The 26,066-nt window shown below is 51.3% G+C and overlaps 1 protein-coding gene across 2 annotated transcripts in view; it reads left to right on the top strand.

Moving 5' to 3' along the window:
* SLC6A17 (solute carrier family 6 member 17) overlaps positions 1-24,105 on the top strand; it is a 43,936-nt gene extending 19,831 nt beyond the window's left edge. For both annotated transcript variants that reach the window (XM_073319772.2, XM_073319773.2), the window contains exons 3-12: positions 2,165-2,322; positions 4,789-4,915; positions 5,628-5,809; positions 7,861-7,971; positions 9,941-10,182; positions 11,998-12,190; positions 12,368-12,560; positions 13,947-14,106; positions 15,141-15,303; positions 15,890-24,105. In XM_073319772.2, coding sequence (XP_073175873.1) covers positions 2,165-2,322; positions 4,789-4,915; positions 5,628-5,809; positions 7,861-7,971; positions 9,941-10,182; positions 11,998-12,190; positions 12,368-12,560; positions 13,947-14,106; positions 15,141-15,303; positions 15,890-16,258 — 1,898 coding nt within the window. In that variant the 3' untranslated portion in view covers positions 16,259-24,105. The remainder of the gene's footprint in view (positions 1-2,164; positions 2,323-4,788; positions 4,916-5,627; positions 5,810-7,860; positions 7,972-9,940; positions 10,183-11,997; positions 12,191-12,367; positions 12,561-13,946; positions 14,107-15,140; positions 15,304-15,889) is intronic.
* Positions 24,106-26,066: the final 1,961 nt, after the last annotated feature.

Here is a 26,066-nt window from a genome sequence, read left to right as displayed (position 1 = left end):
TCGCAGCTCTGAGGCTCTCCTGTAAAAGCAGAGCTTGCAGAGCACCTTGGAAGATCAGGCATTCAGTGTCTCTGTGCTGCAGTGCTCACCTTTCAGGGTGCGGAAGGAAGCTGCAGCAGAATGCCACGAACCCATCTCAGAGCTCACATTCAGATCCTCCGTCAGAGCTAAATTCTCCGGTGTGCAATTCAGTCAGCAGGACCCAGATTCAGATTTCCAGTCAGAAGTTTACCCACCCCGCTTGCAAATCCCCAATCTGGGGAGCCTATTCTGATGCCTCCCCTCCTCCCTGTTGTCCATATTCCCAGCGCTGCATAATTCAGCATCTCCTCAGCTGCGAAGGCTGCAGTAATCTCAATAATTAAAATGTGTCTAGTGCCATCTCGGGGATGAGTCATCCTTCGGGCTGAACCTGTACAGTGAACGCTTCACACTCCGGGCCTGCTCACGCGCCCCTCACCTTTCGATCCCAAATTGGATGGAGCGCACCTCAGGCCAGCTCCAGTGTGCCAGCTATTCCCCTTGTGATCTCACACGCATAGCGAACAGTGACCTAGTTTGGGTCAAGGAGAGAATGCTCTGATAGACATGCCTGGCTTGCGTTGCAGTGCGAATGCCCTGATACGTGTGCACTGGCTGCATTGCGTCTGCACTGAGAGGCATGCAACAGTTGCATTGCATGCACGGATTACATTGTGTACCCACTCAGATGCATGCGCTGCATGATGCAGTGATATGCATTGATTGCATTGAGTGGGTTTGTACCAGTAACAAGGAGGAGGTTGAATGCAATTATTGGTCCAGATTCTCCATTCTCATTGATTCCAATGGAGCTATGCTGATCTATACCAGCTGAGGATCTGGCCCTGTGACTTCCATGGCGGACCTCTCGATTTACACCAGTGTAAGGGAGATCAGAACCAGGCTCAGAGAGTGAGCCGTGACTTGTGCGGGGGTCAGGATTCCTGGTTGTATTCCAAGAACTGCCATTTCCTGGCCACATTATCTAAAGCAAGTCACGTAACCATGTTGTGCCTCAGTTTCCCCATTGGCACAATGAGTATAATAACACTGACCCATCTCACAGCAGTTTGGGGGGGGCTCCCTAATGAATTAATGTTTCCCTAATTTTACACCAGCTGAATATCTGGCCCATGGCCCATTCACATCCCCATCCTCACCTTGTCTCATCCTGTCCCCACCGATATCTTTGCTGTCATTTCTCCTTACTCCCATATCTGCTGTCTGTGGTTCTGTCAGTCATCCCAATTTTCCCTACCCCTCTTCCAACCCCTCCCTTCACATATTTATACATTCTGTCCCCTAGAGAGGAAGGATGGTCCAGTGGTTAGTGGAAGGCCTGGATTCAAATCCCTGCTCTGCTGTGGACTTCCTGCGTGGCCTTGGGTCAATCACTTAGTGTCTCTCTGTGCCTCCGCTCCCCATCTGCACAAGGGGGTAATAGCCTCACAAGAGTGTTGTGAGGTTCAATCCGTTAACAATGATGGGAGCCAGGCAAGGTTTGTTGCCGCCCCAAGCTCCAGGAGTGCAACTGTCCAAGCAAAAAAAAAAAAAAAAAAAGTGGGGGGTGGCCGGAATGTCGCCCCCAGCATGTGCCTGCTTTGTGGGGGGCCTAGAGCCAGTCCTGGCTCCAGTCTCCCCAGTTCGACAGAGATTAATGGGGTTGCCATTTAGCCCTCTTGGGAGCTACTCACTCGAGGGCAGCAGCTAGCATTGTGCCAAGCACAAGTGTGAAAGCAGATGTATAGGTCAAGTGTCTGTAGGTGCCAGACTAGCCTCTGTGCGTGTGTACACTCCTGTGTCCATGTGTCACTGTGTCAGTCAGCCCATCATGTGTGGGGGTGTGGCTGGAGGTGTGTCCCTGGAAGCATCTGTGTGTCTCTTTGTCTGTTTCCTCTGCACACGAGTATCCTAGGTTTATGTCAGCGTGTAAGAAAAACAACAGGCGCAGAGGATGACTCCGATGGTTCTGGGTTATAATGATCAGGCGGCTGGTGAGACATCACGATTGAGACTGTTCTCTCTCCTCCCCCTTGTCCTCCTCCCTCTCCCCCTCCATGTCCGTCCCACCACTGGGAAGAACCCCGGCTTTCACCGTGCAGTCGCAGGTGGGATCTGTAATGGCCCTTCTTTCTCCTGCCAGGTGCCTACCTGGTCCCGTACCTGGTGCTGCTCATCATCATCGGGCTCCCTCTCTTCTTCCTGGAGCTGGCCGTGGGTCAGAGAATCCGCCGGGGCAGCATCGGCGTGTGGAATTACATCTCCCCCCGCCTGGGGGGCATTGGATACGCCAGCTGTCTCGTGAGTGCTCAGACGAGTGTCACCCGGTGCCACATGTGGCTGCAGGGGGAGGAGGGTTGATCTCTTTGTCCAGGCACAGGGAGGGCACTGCAAGCCACAAACAGCTGGGTTCCTAGCTATGGTAACTGGAGCAACAGCAACACAGACTTCCAGCTGCCCTGGCGGCATCCTCAGTCATCTTGGAGCCTGGGAAGTGGTACTTGTCTGAGGATGTTGAGATGTAAAACCAGGGTTGTACCCGCTTGTGGTCACCAAAATCCCATGGCACTTATTGCAAGAGTCAGGGTGTTAGCCCCAATGTCCTGGTCACACGCCAGGGTGGGCCACTACCTAGCTAATGGATATCGTCTTCTTCACCTCTGGCCTGTTGGGCAGTGATGAGTGCCGTTAAACAGCTGCCACGTCCCACCCCAGCGGTGGCTGCACTTTGGTAGCAGGGGAGGTCGTTCCTATACATAGAAATTCAAGTGCGTTGTCATTTGCAGAATTAATCTGGTGAGTGTTGGGGTGCAGCACTCCACCTCAGTCTGAGCTCAGCGTGGAAGTCCCACCTGGGCTCAACGTGGAAGTCCCACCTGGGCTCAACATGGAAGTCTCACCTGGGCTTCTAAGAGGAAAAGTTCAGTACAAGCAGGGACCCATCCAGCCAGGGACTGGGCATCTCCTGGGAGCTACTGAGTGCCCTCAATGGAGCCTGTGGACCTTAGGAGATGCTCAGCCCCTCACAGAATCAGTCCCTTGGATAGTCTCTGAACGGATAGAGATTCTTACCTTAGTTCCAGGGCATGATGGGGTGAGGGGGTTCATCCTGGATTGCCCTAGCAGAGATAGTCCCTTGCAGGTGAGTTCCGAGCATTTGGCTGTGGTGCATTGCAGCAGGTGCAATTGTAAAGTGGTGCCTAGGTAATAAATGGCTCCCATTCTAGCCTCATGATCTCCCGGCTCCAGGTTTTCCCAGAGCACGCAGCACTACCATCCCTAGCAATTCCCCGTGGGTTTTGCAGGAGTTTGAGATCAGGGTGTGATGTTCATTATACCACTATAGACTGTGTTAATCCAGGCACAGCCCCAGACATGCAGCCCCGAGCTGTTGGCTTCTTCTTTAACTTTTCATTTCTTAGCTTTGGCTACTACGTGTCAAAAGCAACTTCACTGAAAAACACATGAGACAGCTGCCACGTTGATTGATTGAACTGGGAGCTGAAAACATGAGTCTTTACAGCGTGAGCTAAAAAGCCAGCCTCTCAAATTAGGGCTGTATCAGACTCATGTCCTCTACAGATCAGGTGCAGAGGACGACACCCACAACACATCCTGATCAGTGGGTTACACAGGCAATTCAGAATTAAGTTTGGAATGTAATTACAGCCGAGCGACTCATTCATGATGAATCTTTCATTCAGCCAATGTCATCTTTGCTTCCAGTTTGCGAGCAGACAGCAAAGTGATTACACCGGTTTAGATGAAATTCTCTGCTAATTCCTTCTCTGACTAATTCTTGAACTGAGGATAATGCAGCAAGAATTTTCACCAAGGATTGCTGTGTGTCTGTTAGTTACATGGGTTGGGTGGGGTTGGGCCTGTTCCCTGGTTGGATCACATATTGTAGCATACAGAAAATAAGGTAGTGTCCCTTTAAACGGTTTGCCAACTGTCTAGTGACACTCAATGTGTTCTGTGTCTTAGAACGTGCCAGAAACAAGCAGCAATGTGTCTGTGATCAGGCCTGTTCTATATGTGTATAGTTAGTAAACACAGTTATTTGGGACCCAGCTGTGCCTGTGTGGTTTTTCCACGTTGTTTCTGTTGCATAAAGAGCAAAAGACAACAACACGTATTTAATAAGCTTGCACAGCACAAACTTCAAACGCTTCGGGGAAGATGCAATGAATAGATTATCTAGCCAGAAGAGACCACTGTAATCATCTGGTCTGACCGCCTGCATAATACAGGCCGTCAGACTTCCCTGGATTAATTCCGGTTTGAATTTGAGCAGATCTTTTAGAAAAACATCCAATCCTGATTCCAAAATGGCCAGGGCTGGAGAATTCACCACAGCTCTTGGCAAGTTGTTCCAGTCGTTAATTCCCCTCACTGTTAAACCTGTGAATCTTGTTTCTAGTCTGAATTTGTCTAGCTTCAGCTCCCAGTCAGTGGACCATGTTAGACCTTGGATTGAAGAATGAGATTGAAGAACTGGAATTCAAGCTTAAAATTAGCTTTTTCTGAAGGTCCATCATAGTAAAGTTCTGGGTCTCTCATGGTTGTTGGAAGTGAACAGTCTAAAGGTCTGATCCATTGGCCCATTGTAGTCAATGGGAGTTTTTCCAGTCACATCACTAGACTTTGGGATCAGGTCCAGATTACCACGTCTCATCACCCCAGGTGCCTTGTTGTCCCAAGGTTTCCTGGTCAGTGTTAGGTCTGTGTGAGGGACTAAACACTGTGTTATTTTCCCTCCCCTAGGTCTGCTTCTTTGTCGGTCTCTATTATAACGTGATCATCGGCTGGAGCATCTTTTACTTTTTTAAATCCTTCCAGTATCCGCTCCCCTGGAGCGAGTGCCCCATTGTTAAAAATGGCACAATGGCCGGTGAGTGATTTCGTTGTCTCTCCAACTCGGCAGGTGCTGGGAGACGGGACGTGGACAAGAGCTATTAGGGTTGAAAATGGTTCCAGCTACTGGGACACGGCATTGGATCTGGGGAGGTGCTTCTGGGATTGTGGGTAGTTTCCATTGCTGATAGTTGTCACTGGATGGGGATGCTTGTGGTTAGGGGATGCTGGGATGTGGCAGAGTATGGGACAATTGCTGCCTCTTTGTGGGTATTTCCCCACTGGTGGGACATGGCGTTGTATTGGGACATGTTTGGCAGAATTGCCTGGTTGCTCTAAGGGGACAGCCACTGTGGCATGCCTGCTATCAGGATTGCAGATGGAGTTGGCAGCTGGTAAGTGCATTTGGAGAGCTCCTCTAGCTGGTTCCTGAGAGCCCATTACAGAGCGTGTTTAAGTTAATAGAGCATTTAGTAGCATATAAACATCTCCCTGGTACACTTGGGAATATTTTATGGCAGGTGTAAATTGCACCATTTATTTAACATCTTATTTTCATTTGTTAGCATCTTTCTATCCCATCTTTGCTATTAAAAATGAACCAAGGTCCAATCCCCCAAGTGCCGTACAGACATTTGTAAAACGGCTGGCTGCCCTGGGACTTAGGCAGGTCCTTAATGACACGTTACCCTCACGGGATGGGGGTGCTTTCCAGCAACCCAAACTCTCGTGACCCTTGTTTGTTTCAGTGGTGGAGGCAGAATGTGAGAAGAGCTCCGCAACCACCTACTTCTGGTACTGCGAGGCTCTGGAGATTTCCAGCTCCATCTCAGAGAGCGGAGGGCTCAACTGGAAGATGACCCTGTGCCTGCTGACGGCCTGGAGCATCGTGGGATTGGCCGTGATCAAAGGAATTCAGTCCTCAGGGAAGGTGAGAGTCCGCAGTGGCCAGAGCCACAACAAGTCTTGTTTCCTGCCAGTGGCTGAAGTGATGTTATGTGCACCAAGGATAGTAGGAGTAAATGCGACCACTGCTGGGGAGTGTCTGCAAAAGAGCAGCTGGGTAGCAGTGTAGCTGTGAAGTGTCCGAGAAGGTAGGAATGTTTGCTGCTGCTTGTGCCTTGAGGTAGGAGGTTTCTACGGCTGGTGAGTTTATTCTTGCTGGGAATGTGGCCTTGTTGATGTAACCATCATGACTGGCCTTCGCAGATACCCCTGGTATGTGACAGGGTATTAACTTCTGCAAGCATGTCAAGACCTCAGCCTGTAGGTCCCCTAATGGAAATGAGCTCATGTTCTGAGTTTCTGGCCACCAGCAACTCCCCATTGACCAGCTGTGAAAAAGGCGAACACAGGATGTACCAGGCAAGGTATTTCCAGTCGAGACAGGGAAGGATGAACGTCACTGTACAAGGCACTGGTGAGACCTCTTCAATACTATGTCTAATTCCCGTCACCCCTGTTCAGTAAAGATGAATTCAAACGGGAGCAGGTGCAGAGAAGGGTTGCTAGGACGAGCAGAGGAATCAGGAGCAGATCTCATGAGAGGAAACTGAAAGAGCTTGACTTGTGTGACCTTGTAAAAGAAAGCTAGGAGGGGTTCTGTCTGCTCTTTCTAAACACATCAGGTGAGTACACACCCGAGAGGGAGAAGAGCTATTTAAGCAAAAGGACAGGCTGGCGATTAGAATTAGAACCATCGGAGGAGTGAGGTTTCAGAATAGGCTTCCAATAGGAATTGCGGGGCAAACACCCGTGCTGGTTTTAAGATGGAGCTTTACGAATGGGGTTGCCTATGATAGCATGGATGCCCTGGGAAGTCCTTTCCAGGGCTGTGTCCCTGTGACTTCAGGGGGGCTTGTGCGTGTTCTGCATCTGTGAAAATCAGGCCAGGCACCTGGCTGTGAAACATTGGGCACCCACGTGTGATGATTTGGGCCCAGAGCGAGGTTTGGCCTTTTGTGTTCGTTGCCCTTGGCTTTGCTGAGGAAACTCTGCTCCAAGGAAGCTGCCACAACGCCCAGCTTGTCTTCCTGGGTTGGCAGGCAGCGCCAGTGGGAATTGGTAGGCACCAGAGACAACCAGGGCTGGATCAGAGGCCTGGGGAGAAGGCTGCGATGAGCATTGAGAGGATGTTCACATCTGGCGCTGTGAAGGAGGCTGCGTCTCCTCGCTGAGCAAGGCAAGGGAGTTCTGAAGGGTAAAATCCCAGCGGAGATGCCGGAACACACTGTGTCTCCATAACTCTGCTGTAGAAGCCTCTGGCATGTCAACAGGTGAGACAGGACTGTGGGTCCCCTGGCAGCCACCCCCGCAATACAAAGAGGCACCAGATGCTCTGCAGCAAGCGGAGAACAAAAGCCGAGCGTTAACAGCCAAACTTCCCTGCTCAGATTAAGTGTGAAATAGGCCCCGGTTACACAGGGAGTCGGCATTAGCCGCAGAGGGCCCCCTCGTGCCACTAGAGCGCACTAGTAAAGTATGCGTTGCATCCCCGCCCTTTCCTAGTGGCCGGGTCATATGGAGGATAACAGCCTACTACTGCTACAACCCAATGGAGGCTGTTCCAGTGGTCAAGGTCAGTGATAAAGGTGGCAGGTTCAAATCTTTTTGAGAGACCGTACGGGGGGCGCGGGGCTTGTTACATCATGCTACGGTATAAAGGGGATAGGTTCAGGCTATGGAGGACAGCATCCCGAGCAGCACAGTGCCCCCTGGTGCCATGGCAGATAGAACTGGCATTTAGGTGCTGAAGGGCAATATTCCAGCAGCACAATGCCCCTTAATGCTGCAACGTGTTTCATGCTGACTTATAGAGGCTCAATATTTCTCTTTCAGAGTAGCATTCTCTCCCCCTCTTGCTCCTTTTCTGTCGGGGGATTGTGTGCAGAGGGGAACGGAGGAAGAGCCCTGCCTGAGTGCCAGGGTGGGAGGCGGTAGCTATGCACAGGTCCTTGTCACATTGGGTCTTCTCTCTCCCAGGTGATGTACTTCAGCTCCCTCTTCCCGTATGTGGTGCTCCTTTGCTTCCTGGTGCGGGGGCTGCTCCTGAGGGGAGCGATAGATGGGATCCTGCACATGTTCACTCCTAAGGTAAGTGACCATCACTCGCTGTACAGCCCCTCTGCCTGATCAGAGAGGGACAGGGCCATTTCCCACGGCTGCTTGCCCTGCTGATTTCATGATGAGTTTGGATGGGCGATAGGGGCAGAGATCCATGATCACGATACAGGCTCCCATTCCTTCTGGCTTGCTCCTTCATTTCCCTGGAAGGAGCAGGCTGCTTCCTCTATCAACCAGAGGCAGGTGCACACTGATACAACACACACACAAAATCACATCTACACACATACAATTACATCTACACACATGCAGTCAGCCCTGTGCACCCAGTCCCATTTACACATATAGTTGGTTCACACTAGGAAACAGATTCCCCCTCCCCCATCACACACATACAGCCTCGTCGCACTAGTAAACAGATGCATGCAATGCAGCTGCACACAGCCTGACACAACCCTCTATGCACATACAATCGGTGCTACACACGCCCCCTACTGGAGAGCGGGGTGCCTAAACCCAGTGCCACTGAAACAGTCAGGAACCCCAAGACCACACCTAACTTGCACAAGTGAGGCAGCAGCTCGAGGAAACTACAGCTCCCAGCCTGCAATGCTTTGGGGGGCAGGTCTCTTAGCTCAAGGTGGGGCATTGCTGGTTGGCACCTGCAGTCTCTCTGCTTGTTGACATGGGCTACATTTTAAGGCTTCATGGGGCTGCCCCTGTGACAGATGCTGGCTGGCAGACAAACCTCCACAATTACAAACCTAGGCAGCCATCAGTCTTACCTATCGAGTAATTCACTAGCTAATGAATTAATGAAGCTGAGATGTAGATAAATCAGCTCATCCCACAAAGCGGATGCAAGATATTAACGATGATAGCTTGATGAGAGATACCCGGACACTCCAGTCCTACAGCTCTGGCTTTTATTACAAAGGGGAAGCTGTGATGGGGGGAGAATTGAAAACAAACTGGGCTAATCACACAGGCAACTAGCTCTCAATTAATGTTAATGCTTAGGGCACTCCTAAGGTACTCAGGCACCGTGGGGAGACGTGTGCTCTAAATAGCTAGAGAGAGATGGCTCTGTGCATCTTCCGGCGGCTTTGCAGATATGAACACACCGCAATTCAGCATCCAGCTCCCGCTCCACACAGTGCGGGGACCTGCAGCACTCCAGGTCCCATGGTAGCAAACATGGCATAGTCGTCAAGGGGCAAGTCAGCAGCCAGTGGTCTTGATGGGAAGATTGGAGCTTGCTGCAGAATGCACGGAAAGCGAGCGCCTGGGTCTAACTATATAGTAACGGGGAGGGAAGGTATTAAAGACAGGGAGCTCATAGAGAGGACGGTCTAGTGGATGGGGGATCTGAGTGAACATCAGGAGATCTGGGTGCTCTTCCCAGCTCTGCGGACTCAATGAGTGACCCTGGGCCAGTCGCTTCCCCATCTCCGAAAGGAAGCTAACCACACTTGCTTTGAAGGGGCTTTGAAATCCATGAAAAGCACAAGGGTCTAGTGGTTGGAGCACGGACAGGCTCGGGCATCAAGCAAGCTGGGGTCTTATTCCCAGCTGTGTCACTGTGTGGCGATTCCCCCTTCTCGGTGCCTCAGTTTCCCCATCTGTAAATTAGAGATGGTGACCCCCTAACTCTTAGAGATCTGCGGGTGGAATAGGCTACATAAACACGATGGACTCATTACTCTCGTTAGAAGGGGTGTTTGTTTGGGAGGGAATTATATTCTTTGCTTCTCCAAGTCCATATGCATATGCGAAAACCCTGGTCAAGGGTCAGTCCAGGGTGCAGTGGGTATGAGCCCACGGCCCTGGCTAGCACATGGAGCCCAAGATTCTACATATAGAGCCTTCATTATCATAAGGGACGTCACTGGCTTGGAGCCAGTGATGGGTGTGCTGGGTTTCCCTGGACCCGCCAGGCTGAACGAACAGGGAGACGGGGAGACTCACCAGGCTCCTCCTCCTTTCTCTCCCCTCCCAGCTTGACAAGATGCTGGACCCCCAGGTGTGGCGAGAGGCGGCCACTCAGGTCTTCTTCGCCTTGGGCCTGGGCTTTGGAGGTGTCATCGCTTTCTCCAGCTACAACAAGCAGGACAATAACTGCCACTTCGATGCCACCCTCGTCTCCTTCATCAACTTCTTCACCTCCGTGTTGGCCACCCTGGTGGTCTTCGCCGTGCTGGGGTTCAAGGCCAACATCATGAATGAGAAATGTGTGGTGGAGTACGTGTGGATTTCTCTCACTTCCCAGGGCCCTTCTCCTGACCTTGGTCTCCTGCCCAGGGGGTGAACCCCCACAAATGGGGATGCATATTCAGTATCTTCTAGGCCCAGGTCCTCAAAGGTTGATTTCAATGGGAGTTAGGTGCCTAAATGCCACTGAGGATCTGGGCCCTATTCCTTTAGCGCATGCATTAAAAGCTCATGCTTTTAGGTCCAGGAGCTCCCAGTTCTGTCTCCACTCATGACCCAATGGGGATGAAAAGATTGTTACGGGGATAAATGAAACCTGGTCTAGGGTATTGCTGGTGACACACTGCAGGGTGCTCTTTCTCTCTGAGTCATGACCTAAGTGCCCATCTCCCACCAGCTTCTAATAAGACCTTAGGTCCCGTTGGAAATCCAAGCTTAAAGCTGAGGTATTGACCTGACAGTCGTGGGCAAATCCAACGTGACTAATTACATTCTAAATTCCTCCTCCAGTTTCAGCTGGAGACGGGATTCTCTTTCACGTCCTGTCCTCAACTGGTGCGTAGTTATGTGATGTTAAAGAGCTGCCGCGCTCGACCACAAAAGTGGCTGAGTTTCAGCGTGGGGTGAAGCGAGCTCGATACCGAGTTTCTAAAATGTGCACAGCGCTTTTGGATCTCTGGATGAGCACCTGAGTGGCAAGCGTTGGACCAGTGCTGGCATCTGGGGACTGCTGCACAGGCTGGTTTGACTCTTGTTGATCCCAGAGCTGGAGCCTTGGAGATGGGGCTGGGATTACAGCCCCTCACTGGGTGGGGGAGAGGGCATGGTCTACAGTTTGAGTAGCAGCCGTGTCAGTCTGTATCCGCAAAAAGAAAAGGAGGACTTGTGGCACCTTAGAGACTAACCAATTTATCTGAGCGTAAGCTTTCGTGAGCTACAGCTCACTTCATCGGATGCATGTAATGCCCCTCTGCCATGTACATTGGCCAAACTGGACAGTCTCTACATAAAAGAATAAATGGACACAAATCAGATGTCAAGAATTATAACATTCAAAACCCAGTCGGAGAACACTTCAATCTCTCTGGTCACTTGATTACAGACCTAAACGTGGCAATTCTTCAACAAAAAAACTTCAGAAACAGACTCCAATGAGAGACTGCTGAATTGGAATTAATTTGCAAACTGGATAAAGCCTGGGAGTGGATGGGTCTTTACACAAAGTAAAACTATTTCCCCTTGTTTATTTCCCCCCCGTACTGTTCCTCACACATTCTTGTCAACTGCTGGACATGGCCCACCTTGATTATCACAACAAAACGTTTTTTTTCTCTCCTGCTGGGAATAGCTCACCTTACCTGATCGCTCTCGTTACAGTGTTTATGGTAACACCCATTGTTTCATGGTCTCTGTGTATATAAAATCTCCCCACTGTATTTTCCACGGAATGCATCCGATGAAGTGAGCTGTAGCCCACGAAAGCTTATGCTCAAAGAAATATGTTAGTCTCCAAGGTGCCACAAGTCCTCCTGTTCTTTTTGTGGTCTACAGTTGGTAGCCAAGATAGCTTTTCTCCCTGTACTCACGGCGAGTGCTGCAGAGCCGGAGGCTAGCGCCAGCTGCAGGAGGACAGGGAGTGTACCACCCTCAGTGCATTTGATGGCAGGGTTGCCTCCCAGTGCACCTACATTGTGGGGGAATGTTGCAGATGATGCTCCCCCTTGCTCCCAGCGTCCCGCCTCCACACGCAGTGCCCTGCCTGGCCCATAGGGGGCAATCACATCCCACCTCATCTCCATTGCAGGGTGGGGGCTCCCTTGGTGACTCTGGCTTTGCTCCCCATAGGAACACTGAGAAGATCCTGGGATACCTGAACAGCCACGTCCTGAGCCACGACCTCATCCCGCCCCACGTGAACTTCTCCCATCTCACGGCCAAGGACTACAGCGAGATGTACCAAGTGATCATGACGGTGAAGGAGAATCACTTCAAGGAGCTGGGCTTGGATGCCTGCCTGCTAGAGGATGAGCTCAACAAGGTGCCTGGGGACGGTCTTTTGCATTCGCTTCAGAGCCAGGGGTAGCTCAAGGGGTGGGGGGTCAGGTGTAGGTGTGGCTGTTGGGCCTGCAGAGGCGTCTCTGTTTTTATGCACATGTCCCCAGTGTATTTCTCTCCCAAGTCTGACACAGCTGTCCCTCTTCTCCCACCCATGCAGTCAGTGCAGGGAACCGGCCTGGCCTTCATCGCCTTCACCGAAGCCATGACCCATTTCCCAGCTTCTCCTTTCTGGTCTGTGATGTTCTTCCTGATGCTGATAAACCTGGGGCTTGGCAGCATGATTGGGACCATGGCAGGTATCACCACCCCTATCATTGACACCTTCAAGGTGCGGAAGGAAGTTTTCACAGGTGAGGTTCTTTCCGGCTACTCTGCCTTGGGGGCAGGGGGTTCTCCATTTCCTTGGGGTGGGCATGGTGACTTGAGAAGGTGGGTTGGAGACTGCAGTGTCTGCTGGCTTGTGAGGCCCGGTCGGATCCCACACAGGAGGCTCGACGCAGGTTCTCCACCAGCAGGGTTGAACCTTAGGATGTCCTAGGAGTGTGCACAGTACCTCAGCTCTCTGTCTGCATTATAGGAAGGGCCCAAGGTTAGCAGGACCAGGGGAGCAGAGCTTGCTCCCAGAGGGATCCTGAGCAAAACCTGGTTGTGGAGGGGGCTGAAGGTGGGAGGGAGGTGAGGGGAGGAAGGGAACTCTGGATCTAGTGAGGCCCAGGGTTACCTAGGCACTGGATTGGCTGTTCAGTTGTTGGGAGCGGGTTGGAAAGATGATGGAAGGTGGGAAGAACCCTGCTTCCCTCTGCTCTTGGGAGGGCCAGGCTGTGGCTCCATGACTGCAAAACAACATTGAAGCGTCACATCATAACCAAAGATGGGCCTGAACCCGAAATTGCAGACACAAAACTTTGGAGGTGTTCCAGATCTAGATCTGCACCTTTAGTGGCCTCAACATTTCGGAGTGTTTTGGACACACGCACTGTGCCTTCTACCAAAGTCACATACACCTTCATCCCTAGCTCTCCTCAGTGCATTTAATGATTTAATATTAACACAGCACCTGCTGTTCCTAGCAATCCCAAAGCACAGGGAGATGAATTGTGGGGAGGGCACTAGAGTGGGCATAGGAGACCTGGGTTCTATTCCTGGCTCTGCCACTGACTAGCTCTTGCCACTTGGGCAAGTCATGTCACTGCTCTGTGCCTCAGTTTCCTTTCTGCCCTTTGTCTTTGAGAAATTCTTCAGGGCAGGGCTGTCTAACAATATGTATGTGCAGTGCCTCGCACAAGGGGACCTTGATCATGGCCGGGGCTCCTACGTGCTGCTGTAATGCAAATCATTATAATAATAATCAACTTCCTATCTTTATCTGAGAACCACAGAACCATCCTTCCTCCTCCTGCAACTGATTGCAATGGGACTGGTCTCAGAGCTGAAAGTTAAGCATGTGCATAAGACTTTTCAGGATAGGGGCCCAGGTGACAAAAGAGGCAAACCATGGGAGGACAAGGCAACAGTAGAGACCGGTGCATTAGCATGGGTTTGTGGCCAGTCACAGGTGGTTGCCAGACTCACCAATGCTAAGTAATGCTTGTTGTTATTATTTACTATTCCATCAGCAGGTTTGAGGCTGCATGAATTTAGCCTGGGGGAGTTGTTAGAACCCCGTTGTTCCCCCTCCCTGAGTTCTGCGTTCCCCTGCAGGAGCTATGCTGACAGTGACCATGTGCTCTTTGCAGTTGGCTGTTGCATCTTCGCCTTCCTGATAGGCTTGATCTTCGTGCAGCACTCGGGGAATTACTTCGTCACCATGTTTGATGATTACTCCGCCACGCTGCCGCTCATGGTCGTGGTGATCCTGGAGAACATTGCCGTGGCTTGGATTTATGGCACCAAGAAGTAAGAACTCATGCAACGGCAATAATCTCACCGTTGCCTCTATTAGCCTGGCTGGATTCCTAAACTTTCTCCTTTAACCTCTTGCTCCAAATTTGTAACGGCACAGGGGTTAGTTCCAAGCCACCCATCTCTGTCCCAAAGTGGCACCTCAAGGTTAGGAGCAATGATAGGCAAGCTTGAGGCAGGGATCAACATTTCCCACCCCCCTCTCAAATTCCAGGGCTAGGACCAGAGCATGGGCTAATCCTGAAGGCATTTGTAGAGGTCCCGTCAAGGAGTTCTAACCCTGGAGGGGTCGACAGATAGTCACTAGCTCATAGGGCCAGATTCAACCTGATCCTGCAATTGGTAGAGTCATCTTCACCCATGCAAAAGAAGTACAGATCGGGATGGTCGTGCATTGCACCCACTGCAGCTTCGTGTACAACAGTACATAAGGCATAGGGCAACTGAGAATCTGGCCCATAGGCCAGAAAGGGGCCATTAGGATCATGGGCTCTGACCTCCTGTACATAAGGCAAGCCATAGCATTTCACCCGGATATAAAGAGGGGATCTAGAACTTGGTCTAAGTGTACCGACGGCTAAAATAATTGGGAAAACGTAACCCCCGCCCTGGAACCAAACCCTGTCTGAAATGTTTGGTTCCACTTGTCTTCATTGCTTTTCGTTTCCCTTCACTTGAGGATTCGAGGCGGGTCCAGAATCAGGAACGCTGCAGTCCCAAAGTGGCTGTTCCTGGGAGCGACTGGGGACTGGCCAGGAGTCCCTTGTGTGGACTTTTCCCAGGCCAGCTTCCCTTGTGTGGACTTTTCCCAGGCCAGCTCTGCAGCCTCAAGAGCTTCAAAAAGCTAAGAAAGCTTTTGGATCTCTGGACCTAAGCTGACCGCTGACTTCTGACCTTTTCTAGGGTCACCCAATGCTTAGTTCACCAAGGAGGTTACTGGGTAGGAGTTTTCCACCTGAAGTGGTGGGAAAGGAGAAGGCAGGACTCTTGTGCTCCATCCATTTGGGTTTCCTCTCCCTTCTCTCCAGATTCATGCAGGAACTGACAGAAATGCTGGGCTTCCGGCCATACATCTTCTACTTCTACACCTGGAAGTACATCTCTCCCCTCTGCATGGCTGTGCTAATGACAGCCAGCATCATCCAGCTCGGAGTCAACCCACCGGGCTACAGTGCTTGGATCAGAGAGGAGGTGAGTACAGGAACGCCAGCGCTTAGTGAGTCCCCTCTTCCACAGTTCCAAACCTGAGGCCCTTACTCAGTTTGCACTTGGTCCTCACCTTCCTCGTGGGAAGTCTGCCTGCGTAATGCCTGGGTAAACAATGAGTGACGGTTTGGTTCCAGGTTAGCAGTTGGGAATTCTCCGCTTCCACTGTGTTTGGAATTGACTTCTTGGCTACCTCCACCTCTGTCCCTGAAGCTCTGAACTGCCCTTTCCTTCGTGTGTAGACCACACAGTTGGCAGGAGACGATGGGTGAGGGACAACCAGACTCTGGGAAAGTTTTCCTTTGTGATAAACACACCTACAGTAGATGGATCTCTCTGTACCCCCTTCCCTCAGACATCAGGTGAATCGGCAGAGAGCTAGACAGTGGCCTCCTGCTTCCCTTTATTAAGTTCCCCGAGACACCATGTCCTGGTCCTCTCTAGGACCTGGAGGACCAAGACCTCTATGAGCCTTACTTAACTTGATAGTGATAACTTCCTGTCATCTGCCTATGTGCCTCTATGCCTCCACTCACGTCCACTGTAGTGATGCTGCCCGTTTCTCTTCCAGGCTGCGGAGAAGTTCCTCTATTACCCAGTGTGGGCTGTAGCCATCCTCATCTCTCTCATCATCCTGGCCACCCTCCCACTGCCCGTGGTCTTCATCCTCCGTCAGTTCCACCTGGTGTCCGATGGCTCCAACGCCCTCTCCGTCACCTACAAGAAGGGCCGGATGATGAAGGACATCTCCAACCTGGAGGACAATGACGAGACTCGCTTCATCTTGAGCAAAGTGCCCAGCGAGACCCCATCCCCGATGCCCACGCACCGTTCCTACCTGGGCCCGGGAAATGCTTCCCCAATGGAGATGAGCAGTGCACCCAACGGACGCTATGGGAGTGGGTACCACTTGGCCAGCACCCCTGAATCTGAACTGTGATGGCCACCCACCAGCGCTCGGCCCACCCCCACCCCCAGCGCCTAGGAAAGGAGGCAACTGGGGAATGGATCGTGTCCGTTTGTGGAGCAAAAAGAAAAAAAGAAGAAACCCTTCCTAGAATGTTAGCAAGTAAGCAGCCATTTCCCTGGCAAGGTTGGGAAAAAGGGGTTGTGGGAGGGCGTCGGATTTCCCTCTCGGCAATCTCCAATCAAAAAGGCAGGACCCCTTGTCAGCTGCCCTTGTGAAAAACAAAAACAAAAACCAAAACAAGAAACAAGACACTGCAATAAATTTGATCGGTGTGGTTCCAGACAGAGAAAATTGGAGACCAAACCAAGCATCTCCTGGTTTCCAAGCATCAGGAGTTCAGAGAAGGGATACAAAATGGGGTGACAGCCAAAGACGTTTCCTCTTATAACCTGGAGTTATTCCCCCTCCTCTCGTTTTCCTCTAGTTAGGAGAAGAGATGGCTCTTACTCCACTGATCACATTGGACCACCCATGTTCATAGCCCGATGGACAGCCATCTCCTGATGGGGTGTCCGCTGGGGTGGTGAATGTGGCACGTCCTTTGGTTTTGTAGCTCTGGAGACACCCAAAGAGCTCAGCTTTAGTGGACATTTCTTACCCAGCGGAGACGCATCTTGAGTGGACAACGCTTTACAGTGAGCGGCAGCAAGGAGCTGACCCTTTGGTATCTGTTGTGTTACTATAGATGTTGGTTCGACGCACATGGGGAATATGCCCATGAGTCGGGGCGGGGCGGGGCGGGATCTCATTCTAAACTGAGCTGCAATGAGCACACCCACTTATTATACAGTGTTACTCCATCCCAAGTGGCACCGGACCTCCGGTGCAACCACGATTTCAGGTGTGTGAGCATGTGCCATGCCCATAGGCCAGAATTTGAGCAGGGTTACACGGGTGTAGATCAGGAGTGACCCCTGGAGTCGTTCCTGATTTGCAGCTGGGTAACTGTGAGCAAGCTCCAGCCCCAGGATTTTCATTTTCAATGCACTGTGTGAAAGAAACCCCCTGGCCTGGTGAATGGTATACTCTAGCCCTCCTAGACACAGAGATGAGTAGAGAGAAGCTGGGGTTATTGGATTCGGATTACAATCTTGGGCTAGCTTCTGGAGGAAATAGACCTCCATGATCTAAATTCCGCCCTTCTTTAGAGTGGTGTCATCTGGGTGTAACGGAAGCTGACTGTGTGTGTTTCTTCCATGCATCTACCAGCAAGGCTCCAAATTCCTCCCCGGTGTATCTCCGTAGACGTCAGTGGCCTCCAGCAGGGGTGTAGTTGGCTCAGAGGCTCCATGCCGAGTTTGCAGCAGCTGAGCTGTGTACTCTGTGTTACGGAGTCTCCTGTAGGTTAGTGGCAGGTCTTGGCATTTCTGGTGGCGAATCCCTGTCTGTCACACCCATCTGTGAGACTTAGGGCTTGGATAGGGGCAGTAATTGTGGGTCTCTCCCATCCATCTGAGGGAGGTTAGGATCTATCTGGGGGCAGGGAGGGCCTCTCCTGATGGGCAGGGTCTCCTTGGGAGCAGAGAGAGTCATTACCCACATCCATTTGTGGGTCTCAATGGGGCAGCGAGTTTTATTGATCCTGTTTCCAGTTTCCCTCTGGGACAGGTGAAGCTGCTGTCTCTTCAGCTCGCAAACTGCTGGCATCCAACCAGTTCACTGAGATCTTAAAGACCTTAGTCCATTTTTAACCTGCCTTTCCTTATGCCTGTTGTACTTAGCGCCAGCTCGATGGTATTTCATGCCAGCGCATAGGCCAGGCTGATCTCCCCTTGTCCTTGCAAGGGCTGGGAGACCTTCTCCCCTCTCATCCTTTGCTTTCCCCTCTGCTGAGAGTCAATCCCCTCTTGGGTAAACACGGGAAGACTGAAGGACGGGTGAAAAGCCCCGGAGCTTTTCACTGCTTCGTTCGTTTCCATTAGCACTGTTTCCACCCATAGGTCCATCTCTTTTGAGACTTCCCTCATGCAACCTGTGAGCCTTTAAATAATAACCCTTGGCCCTTCTATTGCACCTGTCATCCAAGGGTCTGGAAGCACTTCAAGGACATTAATTGAGCCCCGGAGTAGCCATTTTACAGGTGGGGAAACTGAGGCACAGACTGGGCCTTGGTTACCATGTGAACCAGTGGCACTGCTGGGAATCGAACCCATGACGCCCGATTCCCTATCCCTGTGCTAAAAATCGGGCCTTCTCCCCTAGGCCACCCGTGGGGCTTTTCCAAGGTAAGGTCACATGACTCAGCAACCACAGGCAAGGGGTACCTCTCCCTTGCAATCTTCTGGGTTAGATACAGTGTGGCCATAATTTCGTGCACCAGTGTGGTGTTCAGTTGTGGCGACGTACGTACCCTGGGGCGGAACGACGCGTAGCTGGAGAGACAACTAGCGAGCGGGTCCACGATGAAGTAGAACAACTTTATTTTATGCTCTCAACCCTCTCCTGATATACTGGGGTCGCATTCAAGCTTACGTGGGTACAGCTTCAATTGCTTTCAGCGGAAGCTGCCCCTGCTCACGTCCGCACAGAATGCCAGGCAGGCCCGATTCGGACCCGACAGTGCTTTTACCCTGGTGTAACTCCATTGATGCCGGTGGAGACACTCCTGATCTGCACTGGTGTAGATGAGATCAGAATTGGGCCCAACGAGCCAAATCCAGGTGGTGTAAAGTAGTGTAGCTCCACTGTTACTCCGGGAAGGGGGTAAGTTACACTGGCTTTGCATGCTCACTGGCCCCCCCTCCGACCCCTCCACCCCCATTCAAAGCGATCTTCCGCTGCCTCTGGGTTAGGATGTTAGCCTACGATATGGGAGACGGACCTCCACTCCTTGCTCTGCCACAGACGTCTTGTGGGACCTTAGGCAAGTCCCTCCGGCCCCGATCCTTGAAGGTATTTGGGCCCCCAACTCCCACTGCAATCAACCGAAATACCGTTCAGGATCTGGGCCTTTGTCTCCCTGTGCCTCAGTTCTCCCGCGGTGACAGCAAGGCTCTGCCTCGCCGGGAGTTGAGGATCAACACACACACAAAAGATTGTGACGGGCTCAGCTACTACACTAGTGGGGTATACGCACCGCAGCTAGACAGACGGCGTGAGCTGCAAATCAGGCCCACCCCCGCCCGCTTGCACCCAACGTGTCCCAAACACCATTTCACTTCTGTTCAGTCGGACCCACTGGGTTCCCACAAGCCGCAAAGGCTCATGTCCCTTCCTCTGGCTTTTGTGCCATGGGCCGTCATCGCGAAGACTCTTTCACCCTCTTCACTTTGTCTCCCTGGGCGATGCATTAGGAGTCGCCACGGGGGCCCCGCTAACCTTCGGAGCAGAGCGAAAGCGACGAATGTGCCCTGTGCAGAGTTGAGTTCTTTGCATCTGAGGCTGGTTTTGCCTGGCTGGTGCACTTGCTTCGAGATGGGGATGGAGCAGCTGCAGGATGGCCCTAGAAGGATCCAGTTCCCTGTGTCCATTAGCCGCTTGATAGACACCAGCATCCCTAAGAAATTTCCACCTCAGATGAGAGAAAATTTAAACCCGAGTGGGAATCAGAAGGGTTAGGAATTGGCTCTTTTCCAAACTTCATGGGAGAAACACAGGGCCAGATACTCTGCTGGTGGAAATCTCATTTTGACTTCAATGATTTGCACCAGCTGCGACCGGGACCCCCCTATTTTCTGCTCTCATTTAAAGTGGTGTCTCTTCATGGATTTCCATAGAGTTACCCCTGATTTGCACTGAGGGGAGAATCAGGCCTGGCATTTGACTCGCTCATCTGAGCAGTGCCTCAGCCGGGAATTGCAAACCTGCCACCTGACCCCACTCCGCAGGGCGTCGAGAGCAGTGGGTGGAATAGCAGTGCAGGTCAGAGGCGGTTTGGGGAGAGCAGGTTGTCAAAGGCATCAGAACCGAGCCCGTTCTGCTTGCAGCTTGGAGTCCCTGTCACCTGGGGAGCTTTGTAGAGGGCTTCTGCTGGGACAGCTGGCCATGTGCCCTCAGAATCAAAGCCACTCCTCCCTCTCTCCATCCCTCTGTGTCTTTCTCTCTGTCCTTCCCACAGTGCATAGGAACACAGGAATGGCCTCACCTCATCAGACCAGGGTCCATCTCCCCCAGGGCCCAGCACCAGCTGCTTTAGAGAAAGGTCCAAGGCACTGCCTCGTGCTCAGTCATGGAATAATGTGCCCATTGGGGGCGGGGCCTTCCAAACTCCCTCTGTTTCTCCCCCTCCAGGTCTTTTCACTCCCCGCGGGCCCCAGGATCCCAAGCAAGGAGCACGAGCATTATACCCAGTGTAGCCTTCCCAGTCTGTGTCGGTAGAGCCACCAGGCAAGGCTACCAGCTGGTGCAAATCGATGTCGCTCCATTGGAGTCAATGGGGCCAGATCCCCAGTTGGTGTAAATCGGTGTCATGCCGTTGGCGTTAAGGGCCAGAGCCCCAGCTGGTGTAAATCAGTCGTCGCTCCATCAGAATCAGTTCGCCCCCAAGCAATCCCCAGCTGATGTCAATCAGCTGCGGTTCCATTTGGAGTCAATGGGGCCAGATCCCCAGCTGGTATAAAATCACATCATTCCAGCCGCTTCAATGAAACAATGCTGACTTATGCCAGCTAGAGATCTCGCCCGCCAACTGCTGAGTTACACTTTCGAGCCAGCAACCAGTCCACTTAGTCCCCCTTCCTCTTCTTGTGGTGCGTCAGCAGTGGTGGTAGAAAGGCAAAGAACAACTGTCACCTATATACATATATACATAATAATCTATAGATTCTATTTCTCTTGTATATTTACTCTGTAAATGTTGGTGTAAATTCTGTTTAATGACGAACATGTTCCAAAGTGACCCGTGAGCTATTTTCATTCTCTGTTCTGTACAGATCTATTTTCATTGTATATTTGAGATATTTATAATTTCTTATTTTAGTGTGTGATCTGCCCCGGCCACACTGCCCACAGGGGGGAGCCACCAGGGGGAGCTGCCTTCATTTTTTTTCTGTGGAAACACAGTGTTGCTTGTGGCGTTTGCTAGATATTAGGTTCGGGGCGGGGTTTAAGTGTGGTGCTATATGCCGTCACTCTGTGTGTGTGTGTTATGGTTAATAGATGCTACGTGTGTGTTACGTTACGACTTTTCTGTAATCCAGCCACTCTTCAGTTTGTATTAACAACCAACTTTAGTCTGTTTCTAGCAGCAAACGTGGCCTAGGGAGTGTTCCCAGATCTTGCTCTCTCCCTGGCCCGGGAAGGGTTAAAGCTGATCAGCTGCAGGGCTTTATGGCCAATGGTCAATATTATGACCGGGTGCACTTTTTTTTTCTGATTGCAAAAATGTGATAGGTTGCAACCCTGTGGAATTAGTGGCACGGGATGGGGTCAGTGAGGATCGGGGAGCAATAAGGGGTATTCTCAGAAAGTGTCCCCACCTAGCCTCGAGGGGACACTTAGCCGGTACCGCACCCATCTGCTGCGGGGAGGCTGGCTCACATTAGCACAGGATACAACTTCAACAAGCACAACAGCCTCTAAGGAAGAACTGACTTTCTAAGGCCTGGCTGACTTGCCCAGCCTGCCTGGGAGCTACCAGCACTTTTGTAACTCCACTCTCACCAGCCCCCACTATTGCCTTGCCTTGCCTTGCCTTGCCCCGCCCCTTTGCCCTCCAGGAAGAGACTGCCCCTTGCTCTGCGGAGCAGCCCTTTATAGATGGGCTGCTCCAGCAAGCCTTCTCCTGATTGGCTCTCCCAATAAACCCTTTCCTGATTGGCTGGCTTCTGCGCAGCCTCGCCAAGGCTGCCGTAACTCTTCTGCTGCCTGTGTGGGGCACCACACCCCATCTTTTTAACGGGGATGAAATAACCCCCAGATCCAAACACTTCCAACCTTGGGTGAGAGGGGAGGTCAAAATCCCAGTCCTGGTTTAGTACATGGTCCAGTTCTTTACAAAACTCTAGATCTGAACTTTGGAGATATTCAGAATCCAGATCTGGGATTTTAGGGGCTTGCGTCTGACTCATCTAAGTGTCCCCTGAACAGACCCCTGCTTTTGCCTTTCGCTGCTAAACCCTTGGCAGGACTGAGTGGGCAGCCCAGCCCCTCTGCGAAATGGTATTTCTGTCCCGGTAGCGGTGAGTGGGGTAGGTAACGGTTTCCGGCAATACATTCCCACGCACAGTGCTTTTAGTAATGTACTGTAGATCATCATCATCTTTGTCAGGACCTGGGAATGGCTGAATAGGTGGTGTAGTTCTTCTGGGAACGATACAGACTGGATGCCATTGCTGCCACCGCAAGAAAGGGGAGAGCGAGTCTCCACATCTCTCCCTACTGGCCTTGTGCAGTATTACTGGGTGATGCCGTCCCCCTGCGCCGTTACCTATGAAGGACCTGGTGACTCAGCATTGCACTCAGCTGATCCCACAGTCCCTGCCTACTCGTGTTTTGCTCAGGTTATTTTCGACTGGAGCCAAATCGCACTATCTTGTGGAGTTTATTATTGCAGATGTTCTCCCTGAATCCCCTGCCTTGCGTTCTGCCTAGAGGGGAAGCTTCCTGGCCAGGGGTGTCCTTGGGCGAAGGGGGCAGCCACAAGGGGTACCTCAAAGGCTGATAGATTGCAAGGCCAGAAAGGCCCGTGTGATCCTCTAGTCTGAAGTCCTGTATCACACAGGCTGAAGGACTTCCCCAAAATAAATCCCAGAGCAGACTGTCTACAAAAACACCCCACCTCGATTTAAAAATGGTCAGTGATGGAGACTCCACCACGACCCTTGGTAGAGGGGGAACCTTTCGGGGCTGCCTATTTCACCCCCAACTGCTCCTCAGCTCCTGGTTCTGTTCGCTCCTAGTCAGTGAGAGCCTATGGGAATGAGGTGAGGTGGGGCGCCATTACAAACCCAACACCCACCAGGCCAGCTACCTGATGCAGGTTCTGTCTACACGGCAGGTGGGTAGGCATAGCCGTGCTAGCATTAGCTAGCGTGGGTAATCCTAGGAATGAAGACAGGGGACTGGGATTTGGCAGGGGCCAGCTGCCCAAAGACAAGCTCGCTGGGGAGAGTGGATGCGTACTTGCGTTGTTAGCCCCTGCCACCATGTTGACACAGCTATTGTTACCCATGTCAGCTAGATTAAAGCTAGCAGGGGTATGCCTATCTGTGCTGCAAACACCCCACGACTTGCAGTGTAGACATATTCCTACAGACCTGACCCAAAGGCTTTGGGGATCCGTGGGAGTCTTTCCATTCACGCCAGTGAGCTTTGGCTCAGTCCTAAGCATGGGGTCTTCCTGTCCTGAGCCTAGCAGGCACCGTGGTACTGGGGAGTGGCAAACTCTGATGTTTGAATGGTGCCCGATGTATGTCCCAGAATCCTTTGCATTTGGAAACCAAGGGCCTGATCCCCAGTGCAGACAATGGATAGACTCCCATTGGCGTCCAAGAGCTTTAGATCAGGCCCCAGAGGAGCAGAAAAAAGGGCCAAGAAGCAGGGGAGGGAGGTGAGGAAGAGGTCTAGTTGCTGGTGAGTCAAGGGCTGACCCTGAGTAGCAAGGCCTTTAGGCCAGTGTGCCGCACGGTGAGATGGCATCAGCTGTAGGGTGTAGCCCTTAGAGTGGCTGTGGTGTGTTGTGTGTGGTGATTAAACTTTGGAAAGCACATGTCTGAGGAACCCCCACTGTACAGGGTAAAGCACAGAACTCGTCGTCTCCCGTAGAACATAGCCGGTGTATTTACAAAGCACACCCTGTGCCGGCAGGAAGATTTGTAGTAGGAGAGAGATACTGTAACAACCATAACTGAGTCCCATTAAAAGTCTCTTCTTACCAAGCGCCGTCTCCTGGCCTTCCTTTTTTGCGATCCGTGCCTGGGTAACTCAAAGCTTCGGGGAACGGGGATGTCACACGAAAAACAGGAGCAGCTGTGATGCTATCTTGGGGCACTTAGGACCGTAAGCCACCGTGTTCCCCCCCCTGCTTCAGGGAGAGACAGGCTTGCTGATACTTAACTGGGGTCAGCTCCCAGACGCTCCTAGTCTGTTAGCCACTTCCATTTCCTCAGCTTTGCCAGCCATGACTGTGCTTTGCGGTGCTCCCCGATCCCCTCACAAAGTGTCCCCCTATAGTATCCAGCCCCGTCACTGGACACTCACACTAATTACCAGCTTTGCTGTTCCCAGCTTCATTGGTACAACTCAGGATCTGGTCCTTTATAACCACACTGCACAGAGAAAAGGAGGACTTGTGGCACCGTAGAGACTAACAAATTTATTTGAGCATAAGCTTTCGTGAGCTACAGCTCACTTCATCGGATGCATGCCATGGAAAATACAGTGGAAAATACAGGGAGATTTATATACACAGAGAACATGAAACAATGGGTGTTACCATACACACTGTAAGGAGAGTGATCAGGTAGGGTGAGCTATTACCAGCAGGAGAGCGGCGGGGGGTGGGGGGGGAGGAGAACCTCTTGTATTGATAATCAAGGTGGGCCATGTCCAGCAGTTGACAAGAACAGGAACAGTGGCCGGGAAGGGGGGGGGGCGGAATAAACATGGTGAAATAGTTTTACTTTTTGTAATGACACATCCACTCCCAGGCTTTATTCAAGCCTAAGTTAATTGTATCCAGTTTGCAAATTAATTCCAATTCAGCAGTCCCTTGTTGGAGTCTGTTTTTGAAGTCTTTTTGTTTAAGAATTGCCACTTTTTAGGTCTGTAATCGAGTGAGCAGAGAGATTGAAGTGTTCTCCAACTGTGCCCCTCTGCCATGTACATTGGTCAAACTGGACAGTCTCTACGTAAAAGAATAAATGGTCACAAATCAGATGTCAAGAATTATAACATTCAAAAACCAGTCGGAGAACACTTCAATCTCTCTGGTCACTCGATTAGAGACCTAAAAGTGACAAGTCTGCAACAAAAAAACTTCAAAAACAGACTCCAAGGAGAGACTGCTGAACTGGAATTAATTTGCAAACTGGATACAATTAATTTAGGCTTGAATAAAGCCTGGGAGTGGATGTGTCATTACACAAAGTAAAGCTATTTCCCCATGTTTATTCCGCCCCCCCTTCCCGACCACTGTTCCTCACACGTTGTCAACTGCTGGAAATGGCCCACCTTGATTACCACTACAAAAGGTTCCCTCCCTCCCCACCCCCGGTCCCCCCACTCTCCTGCTGGTAATAGCTCACCTTACCTGATCATTCTCGTTTCAGTGTGTATGGTAACACCCTTGTTTCATGTTCTCTGTATATATAAATCTCCCCACTGTATTTTCCACTGAATGCATCCGATGAAGTGAGCTGTAGCTCATGAAAGCTTATGCTCAAATAAATTTGTTAGTCTCTAAGGTGCCCCAAGTACTCCTGTTCTTTTTGCGGATACAGACTAACGCGGCTGCTACTCTGAAAACTGCACAGAGATTTATAGTGAAACAATCTTACGTGTTTTATCAAAGATTAAGATTTAAGAGACACTGAGCATGGATAATGGAAGCAGAAATGTTATATAGAAAACAAAAAGTATAACACGATTCTTGAAGTTGAAACTTAACTTTATCAGGCTGGAATCCTTGTCTAAAGTAGTTTATCACTTAAAGCAACCACCCAGTAGCACCAGCCCTTGTTGCTGGCTCCACCATCCCTGGATGCAAAAACTGCTGTTGTTTTGGCTCCCTTGGCGATTGGATTAAGGTGTCCCCTTATACTCCCCAAAAGTCATTGTTGCTCTCCCCAGAGTCAGTAAAACCCTCTAATGTCTACTCCATGATGCCTGGTGGCTTCAT

This window comes from Lepidochelys kempii, chromosome 21 (assembly GCF_965140285.1).
Source record: "Lepidochelys kempii isolate rLepKem1 chromosome 21, rLepKem1.hap1, whole genome shotgun sequence".
Lineage (NCBI taxonomy): Eukaryota > Metazoa > Chordata > Testudines > Cheloniidae > Lepidochelys > Lepidochelys kempii.
The sequence above is the reverse complement of the archived record's forward strand: the minus strand, read 5'-3'. Positions and strand labels throughout refer to the sequence as shown.